At 41.6% G+C, this 19,398-nt stretch overlaps 1 protein-coding gene across 1 annotated transcript; it reads right to left on the bottom strand.

Moving 5' to 3' along the window:
• Window positions 1-1,655: 1,655 nt before the first annotated feature.
• On the bottom strand, window positions 1,656-18,593 carry LOC130115189 (phosphatidylinositol transfer protein alpha isoform-like). Its single transcript, XM_056282807.1, has 13 exons — window positions 18,504-18,593; window positions 18,312-18,417; window positions 14,842-14,942; window positions 12,668-12,697; window positions 8,703-8,848; window positions 8,315-8,406; window positions 8,042-8,049; window positions 7,639-7,713; window positions 5,163-5,246; window positions 4,776-4,853; window positions 4,285-4,395; window positions 3,890-4,012; window positions 1,656-2,798 (listed from the first exon to the last, which is right to left on the bottom strand). Exons 1-13 carry the CDS (start codon window positions 18,591-18,593, stop codon window positions 2,751-2,753), a joined length of 1,092 nt encoding a protein of 363 aa, XP_056138782.1. The 3' UTR covers window positions 1,656-2,750.
• Between the last annotated feature and the right edge of the window lie 805 nt (window positions 18,594-19,398).

Raw genomic sequence — 19,398 nt, 5'->3', positions numbered from 1 at the left:
TTGTAGGGATAACAAACCGAAGGAAGAAAATAAAGAAGGAATGAAGGACAAGGGGAAGTGTACATGTGTATTATTTAATTTTATTCTCTTTTTTTTTCAAACAAAAATCCATCATAGATGATAACCTGTACAACCAGATTTTGAACTTCTATACCAGCTCTGTCCGAAAGTATCCTCAGCATACCTCGATCCTGCCAAGCCTGTGAATGCAAAGTCTCAGTTTCGTCAAACGGCAAAGCCACTTCGTGCTGACGGTGGAACTCTCTTCCATGGAGATAAGGAGGCCCTTTTCAAAACCTGTGTGCCCAACATTCTGAAGGCCTGTCATGACAATCAAGCTACAGGAAGGCACTTTGGCAAAGATAAAACCCTCAGTAAAATATCTGGAGGCATGAAGAATGATGTACAAGAATAAGTGTGGCTTTTATTTACCTCACTTAGCATGTACAGAGAACCACAATACCTTCCCCTTGAGGTCACAACAGGTGACGTTAGTCTAAGTCACAGTCCTACAGTCAGTCAACCTGGTCGTCCACCCAGTCCGAGTCGAACATATAAACAATAGCACAACACTAATCAGAACATGACCACAACATTCATAAACAATGATTTGAACACGAACGTTAACAGTCCCAGAATCCCTTGCGCTTCCCCAGCGCGTAGCCGTCAGTCCAGCAACCGTCTTCCCCAATCACTACAGTATTTTGTATTTTCATGCCTGGCCCACCCAATCTACTACTACTACTACTACTACTTTTGGCTGCTCCTGATAGGGGTCGCCACAGCAGATGATCCGTTTCCATCTCTTCCTGTCCTCTGCATCCTCCTCTGTCACACTAGCCACCTGCATGTCACCACATCCATACACCTCCTCTTTGGCCTTTTTTTCCTCATGGCTGGCAGCTCCTACTTCAGCATCCTTCTCCCAATATACCCAGCATCTCTGCTCAGCACATGTCCAAACCATCTCAATCTTGCCTCTCTTGCTTTGTCTCCAAACTGTCCAACGTGAGCTGTCCCTCTAATATACTAATTCCTAATCCTGTCCATCTTCTTCACTCTCAATGACAATCTTAGCATCTTGAATTCTGCTACCTCCAGCTCTGCCCCCTGTTTTACAAAAATCAGCTCAGTGTGGAAAGTTAAACAGCACCACCCTTTGTAGTTGTATTGTCATGCCCACAGTCACAGCCAATCACTCATTAACAAAGGTTGATCTAGAAGGCATTGACACCACGCCATTGAAAGTAAAAACAAAACAAAAAAGAATGTGTTAGTGGTCAGGTCACATGACAATAAACACTTTACGATGACTTTACTGGACTCATAATCCTGCGATTCTCTCAAGATACCTTATGATTATCAGTCCTGAGCTTGTTTCCAGATATTTCATAATCATAACTGCTAAAATCGAATTAATACAGTATGGGGTTGTTGGGTTGTTTTTTTTGCCCATAACTTCTTTAAATATGCTTTAGGAATCATTTTATTTTGACCTATATGTTCTCTCTCATACCTTAGGATTCACCAGGGTATTTTGATTCAAATGTTGCTGCTTTATATTTAGATAGACATTGTTAATTTTCAAACTTGATATATGCTCTCTTTTTGGAGAAATTACTACAAATCTGAAACACAGTCCACATTAGCTCTTCTGGAAAAAAACAAAGAAGAAGAATGTAATGTATTTATTATACAGTCTTGCATATAACTTATTACACGGTGTATATTCCAATAAAATAGACTTTAGCTAGTGAAAAAAAAAACATACAATTAAGTGGGTCTCCATTTTGAACAGTAACAAAATCCAAGAGGTGTTGCTTCTTAGCTGGTATTTTCGTCTGTGACTACGATGAGAAACAGCAAGCTATGACCAAGATTAAAGTTCATACTGATCAAAAAGATGGCCTCTGGTTTTCAGTGAGACACTGCAGAGGGAAATCACCTAATATTGTGCCGTCCTTCACTGGAAATCAAGAGTGGTCTTTTAAATCCATTCATTATGTTATGATAAATTAATATGAACAAAGCATGGAGTGAAGGATGCATTTACAGCTAGACATAAATTCAATCAAAACAAGTGCACTGAGAGAAAACACACATTTGTTAGTGAGCATTATGGGCCATTTTAATCAAAGACCATTTTGGCCTTTAAACGTCATTTTCTGACAATGGCTGTGTTGAGTTTTGAGACTGTCAGCAAATCTACCTTATTTCAGTTGGTTAACATCTGTAAACACATGCAATCGAACTCAAAGACCCCCCCCCCCAAAAAAAGAAGTAGAGATTCAAATGGAATGGCTTGTTCTATGTATGCCCTGCAGCAGACACCACAGCCAACCCATCAGAATATGTCTGCGTTAATCCCTAAACCTTAAACCTCTGATCAGATTTGAGCAGACTAAATTGTTGTGAACACAGTCAACTTCAAAACTGATCCCTAAACAAACAATTGTTTTTTTTCTTCTTGTAATAAAGCTATTTTCAGCTGGCTGGACACACACACACACACACACACACACACACACACACACACACACACACACACACACACACACACACACACATGCGCGCACACACTCACACCACTGCAGCATAGGCTTTCAGTCAAGAGCTGTTAAGAGCCAATGTAGCCGGGGCGTAAATATGGTATCCCCTACGTCTATCCAGATGCCCCAAATGGATTTTCATGGAAGTGTGATCGGGGGGTTTGTCAGCTGTGTGCAACTCATCCAACAAGCTGGTCAGTGTCAGTCTTCACTTGCATCTGTGCCTTGAACTGGGCCTTGCGCCCTTATCTGTAACACAACATGAAATAGCTTAGTGGCAGGTACTCAAAACAGCTCACATCATTGTACTAGCTGTGCCCAGAATCACCCTTCCATACATAGTAAAGGGTACTCATAGGGAGCAAGCAAGCAAGAGCAGAGCTGAGAAGAGGCGAAGCAATGCATTGTGGTATTTTTAGCATAAAGTGGTTCACATGTGTTGGACATTGCATTTTCAGTTGCATTGTGGGAATTTTTGAGGGCACTAAATACTGAATACATTTTCCAGTTAGAATTTGGGTACTCAAACTAAATGTAGGAAGTTGAATATATGAATAGCAAACCATTTTGGACATCGCCCACGTTTTTTAAAAAAAAATGCTGGTAACACTTTAGTATGGGGAATGTAGTCACCATTAATTAGGTGCTTATTAGCATGCAAATTAGCAACATATTGGCTCTTAATTGGTCATTATTACATACTCATTAATGCCTTATTCTGCATGGCCTTATTATACAACCAGTAAGCCATTAACTATGAGTTTTCCCTCTATAACCTCAGAATTATTGCTTATTAGTAGTACCATCTCAATATGCTTTGCTTAGTATGGACTTTATAAGGTGGTAGTACCACAAGAAGAGTTATTCTCCCTTACTAACACTTAATGAATATGGTCTGTTCTTACATAACAAAACACAAAACTACAAGTGTTAATAGTGTTAAATTACTGTTAATTAAGTTTTTGTTACTTAGAATATGTTCCCCATACTAAAGTGACATCTTGATCATTACTAATTCACTAGTAATTAAGTTTTTTTATGTTCTCCATACTAAAGTGTTACCAAAAATTTTTTTTAGATTGCACCACTTGCTCAGCTGTCATGCAAATATGTCTTACTAAATACCAGTCAAGCACAGCGGCATGGCCACTTCTGGCCCTGTGCAGATTATGATCAAATTCTAAAGATATATCTCCAAAAAAATTATACCAGCTCATTTCACGAATTAAAAACTCGTCACAAAGAGTTTCAGAATCAATTTGGTTTGATTTGAGCACAAAACGATTTCCATTTTCAGTTGGGCTTTCGGAAGTGGAGAACCATAAACTGATCTTCATCACCTCATCCAACTTCAACTTTGTCTCTTCCTCCATTCGGCGAATGTCGTCCATCGACAGATCCACCCACTGGTCGAGCCAACAGAACAGCTGTCTGTGGAAGTTGGTGAACAAGCGCTCCTCTTGCTTCAAAGGCAGAGAGTCGGGAGGGGCGAGAGAGAGAGAGAGAGACAACATGAGATGATGCTGGTGAGAGACTGAAGGGGAGCAATAGGGTAGGGGAGGAGTATTAAAATTAACTGGCTAGTTGTCAGGTGGCCATTGACCAATTGGAGACACTAAAGAAAGAGGGGGGAAAAAACTGTAAAATGTTTTTCCTCTCCACATTTCAGTGTTGCAATTCACATTTCAGCCACAGGAAGGCAAGCGGCACACGGAGGAAAATCAGACTACCGTACCTTCATAATAACACTCTCAATTTTCTTCTGAAGTCCAAACCATTTGAATTTGGCTGTGACTAGTTTATAGGCACACATATGAGGACAGCTGGGGTTGTTGGGGAGTTCTTTCTGCAAGACACACACAAACAAACACAAGCACATCATTGTCCTTTAAGTGGGGATTGTATAAAAACACAAAGTATAAATACTTTTGGACCGGTCAATAATGGGTTGCAATGGGCGATTGTAAACCAGAAATAAAAGAGCCTGTTACAGAAGCGATGTGCTATTTGGGGCACTACTGTCCAAAGAGTTGGCCTATTTTCTTCATGTGCATACAAGTTCAATTTATTTATATCTGATGCAACAGTAATACAAAAAGTGGAGATACTACAACACTGACCACTTGAACCGTATTATCACCTGGACCGTACTAAATACACATTAACTCTGCCAAAAGGGCTGGCTCTAAGAAAAACATTCAGCGAGGCAAACTAGGAGTATAGTACCTTCCAGTCAGATTTCAGAGGCCCTCTACCCGTCTTCTTTGACTTAAAGATGGCAGGATCTTCATCAGGCTTGTAGTCCTATGCAGGAATAAATAATGCAATGACCTTGGCAAAGCAGGAAGTTGGATCTAACTGCAAGTCTCTTAAGTTCTGAATGTGGTTTGATCAATAATGTATTGATGAGATATAAAGCAGTGTGACTAAAATGTCTGCATTTCTGGTTGTTGACACTGATGTCATTTACTGTCAATACTAGTTATTATTCCAACCCATCAGCAGCAGTTTTTTGTGTGTGAAAAGACCAATAGATTATGCATTAGCGAGGGATAGAGGAGCCATGAGTCAGACTCGCTAAAGTTTTAATACATACTTAGTTCCCGCACTTACCTTTGCACATGCTTTACTTCTGTCAGCAATGTCAATGTGGACAACATGAACGTTCTTCAGCGTCTCTGCATCGAGTCCATGAACCTACAGGAAGCAATACTGAGGTGTCAGAAAAGTTCACTTCGTAAAGGACTGTCACTGTTGACAATCAAGGATTGTTGACACTGAGCTTCAGGTCCATAAATCCATTTCAAAAAGGGTAAAATGTGTGGGTTAACTAGTAGTACAGAGTTTTTTTTTTAAATTTATTTCTGATTTTTCCCTTTTTTCTCCCAATTTAGTGGCCAATCGATCCCTATTTTAATTCAAACACCCACCCTCGCACTGTATGCGTTCGCCAACTGCATCTCTCCGGCCGGCAGTCTCGAAGGAGACCGCCTCGCCACTTTCGTGACAAGGCGACTCCAAGCCGAACCACTGTTTTTCCAACACACACAGAGACGCATTCACGTGACGAACACAAGCCGACTCCGCCCCCCTCCCGAAGACAGCGTTGCCAATGATCGCTGCTTCGTCGAGTCCGGCCATAGTCGGATCTGACGAGACCGGGGCGCGAACCCCAGTCCCCAGTGGGCAACTGCATCGACACAGAGCCGATGCTTAGACCGCCACACCAGTAGTACAGAGTTTTAACCTGACATACAAATACTATTGGAAGGTAATTGTAGCAGATATTAATCTTATTTGGTGCCTGGCTGATTGATGATAGTCTCACGATCATGCATACAAATGTATATACAACGGCACCTCCAAAGACCCCTTTGTTATATACTTATTGTAGTTTCATGATGAATAAACACTGACTGACTTCATACGTGATGGCAATGATCTTTTTTCTGCTACTTCTCCTAATCAATGGCTTGATAATAATCACTATGGGCTCATTCCTGTTCCTGGGAACTGCAAGGACCTCAAGTGGGAGGTAAGCATCAACTGCTTTGTCAAAAAGACCCAGCAGAAGATGTACTTCTTCCAGATACTGAAGAAATTCAACCTGCCAACGGTGTTAATGAGGCCATTTCTACACCAACATTATCCATTCATCAATCCATTATCCAAGCCGCTTATCCCAATTAGGGTCATGGGATGCTGGAGCCTATCCCAGCAGTCATTGGGCGGCAGGCAGGGAGACACCCTGGACAGGCTGCTAGTCCATTACAGGGCCGACACATTCACACCTAGAGACAATTTAGTATGGCTGATTCACCTGATCTATATGTCTTTAGACTGTGGGAGGAAACCGGAGAACCTGGAGGAAACCCACGCAGACATGGGGGGAACATGCAAACGCCACACAGAGGACAATCTGGGATGACCCCTAAGGTTGGACAACCCCGGGGTTTGAACTGAGGACCTTCTTGCTGTGAGACACTGACACTACAGAATCTATAGTCTCTCCTCCTTTATAACAGTTTGGTTTGGATCAGCCACCATACGGGACAGCTGTAGGACCACAGCACATAATTCAGCTGGATAGGATAACCAGCTTCAACCTGCCCATCTTTTAGGACCACCAAAGTTTTCAGGTCCAGGAAAAGTGTTGGCAAGATCATTATTAGCCCCTTTTGCTCTTCCCACCAAATATTCTGACAGCGTTCCCCTCCGGTAACAAAATCTAAAATTTGTCCTCAAGCATCACCTTCATAATGAACTGAGCTGCAGTGCACTGACTGACCAGATGTGCCCCGCTTTTTTATTGAACTGTGTCATCTCGACGGCGGTTATCATAACGTGAAAGGCCGACCCCATAAACCTTAAAAAAATACACTTGTAAAAAAAGAAAAAAAGATTTTGTAATAATGTGAAATTAAATCAAAGCGACTGGAGCCAAATGTCATGTCTTCTGCTAATTTCACTTGAGCACTGTCAGTAGGATATTAACTGACACAAAACATATGGCCAATGAACTGATACAGTCATCATAAATACATTCTGAAATATCGTCTAATGCAAATGAAATAGGCCAAGGCTATGAAATCATGGAGGGCCGTAAGACGGGGACCTTGCTGGTGTCCAGGCAGATGACATAGAACGTGACATAAGAATGACTTTGATCATTAAAAAACCTGACTAGATTAATTTAGGACGTGTGTGTGTGTGTGTGTGTGTGTGTGTGTGTGTGTGTCTTCGTGCACGTGTGTGTACTAATTTCTAAACTAGCTACTAGGCCATGGCTGACTAAATAGGGAACTTAAAAATAGTCCACTTAATCCATTTTGAAATTAGGTGAATTTTAAAATGAGGTTGCATTTAAAGTATAACAGCAGTAGAATAAGCTAATGCTCATTGTGAACACGTACACATTGCAGCTATTTGTATGGATGTTCGAGTCCAAGTGTCAACTTCTTGCACTGAATGCGTGTTGCTCTGGTATGATGTGTGTTGATTTGCACTGTGAAATACTGAAAGATGTCTCGGGACCAAAATGCCAGTGCTGCAAGTTTATTATACATATAAATTAGCTCAGTTGACTTACATTGTCTTCCTCACCCATATCAGGTTTGTGCCACGTTTCAATTTTGATCTGAAAGCTATCCTTCATGTACTCATTCTGTAATGAGGGGAGATACACAGACACAGACACAGACACAGACACACACACAGACACACACACACACACACACACACACACACACACACACACACACACACACACACACACACACACACACACAAGTATTAATCACAAGTCATGCACTCATCCACACATACATACATACACCCACCCCCCAGCCCACCCTTATAATTGTATTGATGTGTTTTCTGTTGTCTGAGGCACAACATCATCTTTCTCAGTGTAAAAACTGTACCACATATAACAGCAGTAACACTAGGACCATTAAAAAAGAAATAAAGTAAAAAAAGAAAAAGGTACTTACAGTAAGAACTGGGTCAGATTAAGAGATGTTTTCAGAGAACATTTTGATGGATCGGGAGAGAAGGGGAAGACACAAGGTTCGAAATTACATAGTATTCACAGGTTTCTGAACAACCACCATAATTTTGATGTCTCATTACTAAGGTTGCTGGACTTACTGTTACTTCCCTACAGGTCTTACCATACAAAACAGAACAGCTAGCATGTCATGCATGCCGAATAAAATTATTCAGTGTCACGTAACGTTCAACAACATTCAGTGTATGTCACTCACCGGTCCGACAGTAAGGGTATGCATTCCAGGCCTTTTCATGAACTTCGAGAGCACCTTTGGGCGCAATTAAACTGATCGCTTTTGGCACTTTACTGTAGAGACAAAGACAGCCATTGGTATAGGGGATTTAGACTGCACTAGTATACTCCTTAATAATTGGTACATAAAGTTTTGAGCCCAACTATTCAACTTGTTTTATTGTCATTTGTTCCAAATCGTTAACAGACCATAGCTAAAATGACCAATAAGTAGATAGACATATGAGCTCCTGGTTAAGTTTTGGTTTGTTGCTGCCAGTTTAGTGTTCTGTATGTATGTAGTGTGAGCTTTGGCGACTTTAGTTGCCTGCAGGCTTAATTGGGCTACATGCCTTTTAGCCCCAGCTTACCTCTGTAGATGATATATCTTGTGAGTATACTGTCCCTTCTCTCCATCCTTCTCATAAGGCTCATTCACAAGTACCTCCACTCCTTCTCCTCCCCCCGTCTCATTCTTACTGGCCTCTGCTACTGCATACAGCTGGCCCACTTGGTACTGTAGAGGAGAGGATCAACAGGCCCCGGGAGAAAGGGAGAGAGAGGGAGAGAGAGAGAAGGAGAGATCAATGCATTGTTATACATGTGCACATATACACCCGCACACACATAAAGTTCAATGACCCCTGCAAAATGACCAGCAGTGTGACCTCAGTAACCATTTCCTTCCAGTTATCACAGACACTGACTTCAGCACATGAAAAACCCCTGTCAGCAACTTTATTATTCCTATCTTCCACTCCTCCATCCCTCCCAGCTTCTGGCTTTTCCTGATGCAGTCAGTCAGTGGTGGTGTAGTGACAAAATGGAGGTTGGCTCCCACTACTGTTAGTGTCAGTTTGCCTGACCCAATACATTCTCCCACTCAAGTGATGAGAGCATCAAAAGAACACATACTAGTCATCAATGGGCAATATGATAAAATGTTACTGTCATAAATATGGCTGTGGGGTTAGTCTAAATACAGTCCCATGGATAGATTATTTATCTTTGTTGAAGAAATTACAAATTTTTGTCACAGCCTGTGTGCATACATACCTCTCTCTCTCTCTCTCTCTCTCTCTCTCTCTCTCTCTCTCTCTCTCTCTCTCTCTCTCTCTCTCTCTCTCTCTCTCTCTCTCTCTCTCTCTCTCTCTCTCTCTCTCTCTCTCTCTCTCTCTCTCTCTCTCTCTATATATATATATATATATAAATGCATACATACATACCTACATACATCACATTTAGTGAGACATGGGTAACACAGATATGGACAAAGACTTTCAGTAGGGTATTTTGTTTGGAGCTGCTAGAACAGAACGAACAAAACTCCTGACAAAGCAGATATTTTTGTAAAGTAATAATAGGCTTTTATTAAGAGGCTCAGTGTTTTAGCGGGACAATTGTTCCTTACTTTCCAATTATTTATGGATTCAGGTGAGGCCTGCTTATGTTTGATACATAACTGCCCTCTGCAGCATAGCCGGACAAATCACGTCCGTGTTGCAGTTGAAGCTCTGCAAATAGTTCTCGTGTTTGGAATAAAGCCAGTCGCTCTGTGAGGTAAACGGCAACGTGCAGGAGTGAATCTGCTAACTTGTCCTGGTAGTTGTGGTTGCTTAGCCAGAGCAGGAGCTGAGGAACGTGACTCTCTGTAGAACCGGTGTGTCTTCTTCTTACTGTCCTCTGCAGTCTGATGTAGTGCAACTGTCTTGTTTTTTGTTTTTTAAGGTGGGACAGTTATTCAGGTATAGCCACATTAACTCACTGAAACAAGAAAGGAGCCAAACCCAAGTCAAAAGCAGACCTACAGGTTCAAATCTTTGCATGATTCTGTGTCCTAAATCAGGGAGGACAGGAATAATGGTCTGGAATAAGACAGATAATGTGTGGAGTTAAGATTGGGTCTTACAAATAAGAATGCAGCCAAATACAAATCCAATCATTTGTGTGCACAATGTCATTTTAATTGGCGTTGTACATCTGAACCTTTTTAGTAGTCCATTGGACCATTAATCTATTCAAGATAAATGGGGTTTTCTTTTCCTGTTCACACCAGAAGCACCTCAGGAGGAAATGTCCACTCAACTAACTTGGAGTCAAGCTTACACAACTAGTATTTATAATCACACTCTGAAAGGGATAGGAAGAAAATGCTGGTTTGTGAGACTGATCTGTTTTAATGTCAGGAATTGGAAGGCAAAGAATACTGCGTTTTTTATTTTTTACAAAAAAAAGGCTTAAAATGAACAGTACCTGTTAAAACAAAATTCTTTGGTGGCAGGAAGGTGAGAAAGCAGAACCTGCAAAATGGTGCGGTACTGATATAGAGATCACAGCAAAGACCCTTAACTGCAAAACCTCTAAATATAGTCTGAAATGAATACCTTGAGGGGCTATCTACCAGAAAACTGCATGTCTGAACAGCTGCCATTTGGTATTGTATATCTGTTTCTTTGTTTTCTCACTTTTCAGTTCTGACAGAGAGAGAGAGCGAGAGCGAGAGAGAGAGCGAGAGAGAGAGAGAGAGAGAGAGAGAGAGAGAGAGAGAGAGAGAGAGAGAGAGAGAGATACTGCTCCATCCTGTTTTTTGTTTTTGTTTTGGCTGGTTGTTCTGGTTATCTACATTTACTGCACATCACAAAAACAACTACTGCTGTATATGCAGCCACCAGCTTTATATATTTACACAACTGAACCTCTACCTCCCCAGGTGGAGTTTCATTTGTGGTTCAGTTTTAGTAGTAGCAGTAGCAATAGCAGTAGAAGTAGTAGTAGCACTAGTAGTAGTGGCAGTGGTGGTAGTAGTAGTAATAATGGCAGTAGTAGTGGTAGTAGTAGCAGTAGTAGTACTAGTAGTAGTATTAGTAGCAGTAGTAGTGGTAGTAGTAGCAGTATTAGTACTAGTAGTAGTAGCAGTAGTAGTATCAGTAGCAGTAGTAGTGGGAGTAGTAGCAGCAGTAGTACTAGTAGTAGTAGCAGTAGTAGTGGTAGTAGTAGCAGTAGTAGTACTAGTAGTAGTAGCAGTAGTAGTATTAGTAGCAGTAGTAGTACTAGTAGTAATAAGGAATGTAATGTGACTGTGATGTGAATGTAAAGTGCTTGTAACTGTGTTTTAGGGCTATACAAATAAATGTGAGCTGACTTTGTCAGCAGCAGACGTTTTCAGAGATTTAACTTCCTTTGCTTTCTGGCCCAGTGAGACAGTCATGATAAAAGGAGACCTGTTGGACCGGCTGACTGGGGAATCTCCTCTACAAACTCACTCAGTCACGAAGTAGTCAGGAAAACAAAGACCATTCTTTCCAAGCTTTCAGGAGATAGAGCTGATCTTTGAAGAATGCATATCCTTTTTCAAATCTGTTAAAACCGACCAAATTCAAAAGCAACATCCCTCATCCCTCAAGTGACCGGTGACACAAACGGCCATGTGAAGCAACAAGCTCGACCCAGAGAATAATACAAAAACCTAATCTCCTTGTTCTGGTTGCCTCTGTTGCACGGGCATCACTAACTGTTTTACCAACCACCGCCATCAGTGAATGGAAAACGTGCTTGCAAGTCGCTGATCCGACCAGGTTTTCTGGTCGGATCAGTGATTGGTACAGAAAAAAGTGATTGGTATAAAAAAATTGGAAAATGGAAATAATGACCAAATATATTAATTATTACATTATGATTCATTGCTATGCAATGCACACACTTTTATACCTTATTAAAAAACTCAACTTTCAAACAGTCAGTCATTGGATTACAAATTTACCAGTGGTTAGCGATTGTAAAAAACAAGATCACAAGAAAACTATTGCAAAATAAAGCTCAACAAGCGATTAGCTCTCAAATACTTTAAGATGGAGCTACAGCTTAACTGTTGTTCCAGTTATTTCAGGCAACTATCTTGTGTGTCCAACATGCGACCTGCATGGAATATTATTCTTTCAAAAATGTCAAATCCCATCTAATCTCCAATCCTCCGTTCTAATCTGAAGAGACATTTCCTCTCATCACTTTCTCCTTACTGAATCACATCCCCCTCCTCGACTCACACCATCCGTATCGGTGGCACTTTTAAAGCTCATTTTCCTCCCTTACACAGTCACCTCCTGCACACAAAAATACTGTCAGGACTTGAGCCTTGCAATCCTAACCATGCCAGTTTGTAATTTGGAGCATCAAAGGTACACATGTCTTCAAGTTTGGAACATATTTCAAAGATACAGCACAGTGAATGGTCAGCCTGACTGTAATGTTAATTATTTTAGAATGAAATAATGGGACTGCCAATCTAGCCTGCAATGAAGTTTCCAGCTGACTCAGAGAATTGCTGAGAGAAGCTTACCTCCTCCACTGAAAGGGCAGGACGACTCGGCTGAGAGAGAGAGAGAGAGAGAGAGAGAGAGAGAGAGAGAGAGAGAGAGAGAGAGAGAGAGAGAGAGAGAGAGAGAGAGAGAGAGAGAGAGAGAGAGAGAGAGAGAGAGAGAGAGAGAGAGAGAGTTATGTCACAGCTATTCAAATCAACATACTGTGTCTTCTTCTGGTCCATGTGACAGGCAAGTTGTCTACTTACATCTTGTCATCACATCACCATCACATCAACAAATGGTTGTGTGTTACAACTATATTTTAGAAGGGCTCAGATTTGTTGTTAGGCACAATTTAAAGTGAAGTCTCCAGGGTTTGTGTTGCTTTTATAAAACAATAGTAACACACCATTTAAAAGGAATTCTGCATCACCGGTAATCAAATGTAATCTCTAAAGCAAGACACATAATTCTTGGACGGTGCCTAACCATTACTGGTGGTGGGCATCATGAGTAATACTGGGTTAACACATCAAATCATTTTGTGCAATAGTCTTTTTGGACTGACCAGTTAACCCATTCAGATGGTGCACTCACTGAACAACACACAGTCATGCCAAGGTTCTGTGTAAACCTGATGATCCTGCTGTTAATGGAAGCTATTGGGGGGGGGGGGCGCTTGACCTAACTGTCAAACAGAGAAATGACAACCTAAACTAACAATTAGTTCTCTAACTAAAGTGTGGCAAGGTGTATATGTGTGTATGTATGTATGTATGTGTGCATACAGGCACACATGTCCATGTCATGTGCATGTGTGCAGTCTGTGCCCTTTGTATGTCCTCCTCCTGTGTGCCATGACACAATAGCTAATGAATGGCCACCTGCTGCCAGTCTAGCAAAGTATGAATATTTCATTAGAACAGATCATAGTGGATACAAGAGCCTTCCAGGCTTAGACATGATAGCTGGTTTACAGAACAAGTTTACTTTTTCTTCTAAATACCACCAACAATGCTCAACAGCCAGTCACCTAGGTTCAATGTTGATTTATAGCTATAAGAAAACTGTTTCTGATCCATTTGCAATTGTTCGAGTTTTTGCCTGTTTTCTAAGGTAGATGGTAGTTGGGTAAAGATGGAGGAATAGCTTTAATGTTAATTGGGGCCTATGCAAAAACCAGAAATCTCAAAGCACCGTACCAATTGTTGGTGTTGACGGCAAAGGCACAGAAACGGATGGGTAAGGTGGTGAAAGGAATTCAAATGTTTGCATTGCTCCGCAATGAGATATCTCATTAACTATTTATTGGATCAGAGCATGGTTATTTAATGTAGAGGAGCCAACCACATGTGCCAATCTGGAAGATTCACATGTCCTACACAGAAAGGTACTGGGAAAAAATATGTTGGTGCTCATTTTAAACAAGGAATTTGATAAAGGTAATTCAAACATCATTAGCCATATCCTATTTATTGGTAAACCACAACCCACCCACCAGTGTTAGGTCTGCTACCCACAGTGGTCTCTTTCAGGATAGGCAGAATTGGCAATAAACAAACAAATAAAACAAACAAATAAATAAATAAACCCAAAACAGATCAGTGGCATTAAACCTTAGGAAACTTTCCCCACTGAATTCAGAAGTACGTCTGACTCCCCCTCCCCTTTTTTTTCTGAGGGATGAGCCGAACTACGAGGCATGTAAAGTTTACATGTGTGCACTTTGCACCATGATCAGGTGACCATTTGACAGGATGAAGGCGTAGTACATATGACGTGACGACTACAAATCCATGTCAGCTGTCTCTTTCATAGGAATTAAAAAGCAGGTCCCCAAAAATAAATAAATAAAATGCGATGAAAAAAACCCCGCGATAAACCACAGTCATTTCCCTTTTAACAGAATTCATTCAGTCATGTCAGGTAAGGCAGGTGCGTGTTGTCGGTTTAGATGAGGTAGACATTACAAATAATGATAATGACGACGTGGAGATGGGGAAAATCTTAATAACTTAATGTGTAAATGGGAACGCTGACAACTTCTGGACGTGTATCGGAGAAAAGTTGGATCAGGTTAGATAGTCTGACTAACACCAACGCGCTCGGCCGTTCCTGCCCTCTTCCACCTACCATCTCTATTCTGTTCATTTCATTTCAGCGCAGTGTTTAGACTTTGGTAAAACAGAAAGAAAAAAAAGATTCTACTCACAATTCTGTGATTATCATGGTTGACTTGCTCTCCTTCTGCTTGACAGCCGTGTTCCCTACCTGCGCCTGGCCGTGGGTTTCCTTCCTGGAGGTGCAGGGCGTCTAAAGGGGGCGTGGTATGCGGGAGGCCACGCCCTCCTCGCTGGAGATTTAGCTACACACCCACGATCCCTGCTGAGGCTTTCCAGGAAATTTGCGAGTTTCCCCCCCCCCCCCGAATGTTAACAAAATAAGTGCTTCATCGTCTTGATAAACGCCATGTCATTTTTTTAAATCAATCATTTTTAAATCAATAATCAGTTATACTTGAATATTGAGGAACGAGTATATTAGAGGGACAGCTCAGGTTGGACGGTTTGGAGACAAAGCAAGAGAGGCAAGATTGAGATGGCTTGGACATGTGTGGAGGAGAGATGCTGGGTATACTGGGAGAAGGATGCTGAATATGGAGCTGCAAGGGAAGAAGAGAAGAGGAAGGCCAAAGTGGGGGTTTATGAATGTGGTGAGCGAGGACATGCAGGTGGCTCGTGTGACAGGTTCACTTCTTACTTTTGGTTTTTTATTCTGTACTATACTGTTGTGTTTGGTTCTGATTTTGCCTGCTGCTGCAACAACCACATCTTCCCATGGGGGATAAATAAAGTGCCATCTTACTATATTGTCGCTGCTTGTTTTGAGCACAGTCACACTTTGCAAAGTACAAAATGGTATCGTTGACAAGTTTACCACAGGTTTGTCAGGTTTCCCTATGCGGTTTCCTATAAAAATTTAGGGCTGGGTAACCAACTGAATACCGTGGATTGTGAGAGAAGTCTGAGAGCCTCTGTCAAAGCAGAAAAACCAGTCTGAACAGAAAGCTTCTCCTGTGCAACCAGTCTATTAATAGGCCAAATTGTCAGGGACAGTTCATACTCAAAGCAATCCATGTGAAAGGTTGTACTTGACTTACTGGGGGGGATACCTCAGCTAAAAAAAGAAAAAGTTCTTTGTGATTAAAATGTCCCTGTGTGATTAGAGCATTTGTTCTCCATCTGTTTCTCAGGTACTACCACCATACAGCACTGCTGGTTTTCTGTTCTGCTGGGTAGTTCATTGCAGTCACCTGTTGTTCTGGGTCTGAAACATCCCTGATGGGAAGTGGGAGTAATTGGAACAACAGGTGAATGCAATTTCTACCTGAATAGAAAACTAGCAGTTTTGACCAGTGGTATCTGATGACTGGATTGAGCACCGCCGGATTAGAGCAATGAGATAAACAATGATGTGATTACTGTTGAGATTGTAATCAGGAAAACCTTTGCATTTTAAATTTTTCAATAAAAAGGACATGAGTTATTTATGTCTGTTCTGTTTTATTCCTCTCTAGTCCTTATTGCAGTAACAGTCTGATCTCATCTGCTCTGAGATTGCATACTACCATGCACCCAGCGATTCACCTATCCAAAATCACCTTTGTCTTTCCTTGTCCTGGCCCAGTAAACCCAGTCAACCAGATTGTAGGTTTTCTGTGCAAACATCCCAAACTTGCTCCTGCAACTCAAATCCTCAAGTGAGATGCAGCATTGTGGTTTAAATTCAATTTTGCACATTGAGATCATAAAAAAAGAAAAAATCATGGAAACATCTTTACAAATTACTAACTTTATTCTGCTAAATATATTGATTCTTTTTTTTGTTAATTGAAATGACTCAAACCACGACTCATGACAAATAACAATGAAAACTGCTATAATGTGGCATGAGAAAACAAAAACCAAATATACAATATAAGAACATTAAAATACACAATGTCATAAACATCAGAAAAGACAACGAAAGAGAAAAATATGACTTAACGGGGACATTTGAGTAGAAATGAAATACAAAATGTTCATGTCAGGGAGGGAAAACAAGGCAATGACGTTGAGACGCCAATTTCCCATCCTCACACAGTCATGAAAAGCCTCCCATCAAAAAAACTGACGCTGGCACACATCTTCTGAGAAACACACATTTTATCAACCGATGCACCAATGAATGAATAAATCAGGTCAACTGTAATCCTAGTGTAGGGGGCAACATGGCTCAGGAGGTAGAGCGGGTCCGTCTAGCAATCAGAAGGTTGCTGGTTCAATCCCCAGCTCCTCCAGAGAGCGTGCCGAAGTGTTCTTGAGCAAGACGCTGAACCCCTAACTGCTCCTAACGAGCAGGTTGGTGCCTTGCACGGCAGCCTCCGCCATCAGTGTGTGAATGTGTGTGTGAATGAGTGAATGTGAGGCGTACACTGTAGAGCGCTTTGAGTAGTCGGTAGACTAGAAAAGCACCATATAAATGCAGTCCATTCACCATTTAGGGGGAACTCTTTATCTATCAAACCAAGACGTTCATGGTATTGACGACAGAATGAGACACGTAAGGTATGGCAGTGTAAAAAAAGTGCTGAGTAGATTCCCTTCCCTGAGGGAATGACAATATCACCTGGCTACTCATCGTTCATCCATCCCACAACGCCCTGATTTTAGCCAGACTATGCCGGACTGTGCGTTGCTTCAAACCACATCATTTCCAATCAGTCTCAAATGTTTGCAGTCTAAAGACCATCCTGCATTTAAATAAGCTAACAATTTTGATTTTAATAGGCCACAGCAGAGCTAAGAGTGAACCCAGGATGAGTTGCCAGGCAAATCAATAGCAATATCGATCACCACTCACATTCATAGCTCTGGAATAAAGTACTGCATCAGAGCATAGCTGTATCTACCTGTCATCTCTCGACGTCAGCATGTTGAGCCACAATAGTACGTCTTTTCACAGAACACTTGCATGCTACAAGGTTAACATTACTTCTCTAGATTTAAGGAATCGCATGCATTTTACTGAGGACGGGCGATCATGCCTACGGTTCTGTCGCTCGAATAACTCCCATGTGTGTCCCCACTCAATGAAAGCGTCCCCCCTCAACTGAGAGACGAGCCTCTGCCACACTGTCTGTCTGCATAAAGGCGCTGTGAAGAACATGGGAAGCAATAACTTTCTGTGGATACAAAAATAAAAGCATATTTCCATTCCCAAGTTCTAAACGAAAAACTACGCGCTGAAGCTTAGGGAATACATTCTATGCATTGCGCACAAAATTTGCAAGCAGCTATTGTAATGTGAGGTACAAAAGTGGGGGGTGGGGGGGTGGGAAGGCCACTCAGAAAAAACGCATTGAGATCCATTGTGGAGGTCTAAGGTGCATCGTGTGCCATTCGTTTCTCTCTTACTAAGTCATTCATCGCAATTGTCAGAGTGTAGCAGAGGCTCGTCCCTCACCTCGGTCACCTGTGTAAGCTGACTAGTCTTGCAGGTGGCTGCTATTCAAGCAACAAATCTATTGCATTAAAAAAAATTGTCAAGATAAGGACAAGGGGATGGATGAATACAACAGGCAGGCAGGCAGATGGATGAAAATGATAGATGGAGAGAGGGATGGGGTGCGTCACTTCCTGCCTTGATCCACTCCCTCCTTCATCTGCACATAGGTGAGGCACTCTGCAAGTACATAGCTGTCTTTGGAAGTGCCTCTGTGAGTTACCAACAGACGGAAAGGGAAGATCTGGAGAACATTATGGCATTGGAAGGTATAAGAGTGAGTAAGATCTCCCTCCTTCCTTCTCTCAGTCTCTCTCAACATACACACACCCCTTGGCTCTGCTCTAGGCCTAGCTTCCAAAGGCACAAGGACTCCTTATTTCCTGCGTCCATGAGAGCCTTTTTGACTAAACCGCGCATGGAAGCTGGAAGTGTGAGAGGGTCTCCCTTTATTTTCCAAAGAGGTGAATTCAAGTTTTCCAGACCTTGGGAAATGACAGTTCCCTTCCTGATCGGTATCTGAGGAAATACATTGTGGTTGTACTTTGCGTTACGGTGCAGTTTTACCAGGAAGATGCTTAGAGCAAAACTGAAGAGAGAGAAAAAAATAAAGCAATAGTAAACCTGATAGGTTCTTTCGAATTCATTGTAAGTAACGACCGACTATTTCACCTCGTTGGAGCAGTCAACAAAAAGGAGACCTTGTTTGTTTGTTTTTTTCTGTTTGGCAAAATGCAATCAACCTCCCCTTAAAACATTATGCAAACATAACCAGCACCTTTTTGATTCAAAATTATATTCTATAAAAGTCACACTCTATTCTCCCATGTTTGTATGTATGTGTGTTTGTGTGTGAGAGAGAGAGAGAGAGAGAGCATTGCTTAGCAGCTCACAGAAGCACTTATTGCTACAGCGAATCAGGAATTAAATGTCTTGTGTGCAGCGAGGCAGAGCAATGCGAGAGGCATGCGGGCCCTCTTCTGCCCAGGTAGACACACTTCAACACACACCCGCTTCCTAAATCTCCACCTTAAACATACACTGATACTACTCCTCCCACATACTGTTATCGGATATGACTCGACATAACCTGTGATCATATTGCAAGTAACAGTGTTAAAAGAAACACAAGTAACCATCTAGATATTCAAATACGATAGCGTCTGGCGAGCAAAACCATATGGAAACACACAGAAAGAATTCATGAGCACTTGGATACTGAAAT

The sequence above is a fragment of the Lampris incognitus genome, chromosome 7 (genome assembly GCF_029633865.1).
Source record: "Lampris incognitus isolate fLamInc1 chromosome 7, fLamInc1.hap2, whole genome shotgun sequence".
Taxonomy (NCBI): Eukaryota; Metazoa; Chordata; class Actinopteri; order Lampriformes; family Lampridae; genus Lampris; species Lampris incognitus.
Note: the sequence above shows the minus strand (reverse complement) of the source record. Positions and strands in the feature narration are given on the sequence as shown.

What these genes read in the sequence shown, in the direction of transcription:
- LOC130115189 (XM_056282807.1), bottom strand. Translation starts at nt 18,593, where the DNA reads ATGCGCGGTTTAGTCAAAAAGGCTCTCATGGACGCAGGAAATAAGGAG. An exon ending in GAAGGAGGGAGTGGATCAAG is followed by an intron (nt 14,943 to 18,311) that starts GCAGGAAGTGAC and finishes CGCCCCCTTTAG; the next exon opens with ACGCCCTGCACCTCCAGGAA. An exon ending in CAAAGTTGAAGTTGGATGAG is followed by an intron (nt 2,799 to 3,889) that starts GTGATGAAGATC and finishes GTTGTGTTACAG; the next exon opens with ATAAGGGCGCAAGGCCCAGT.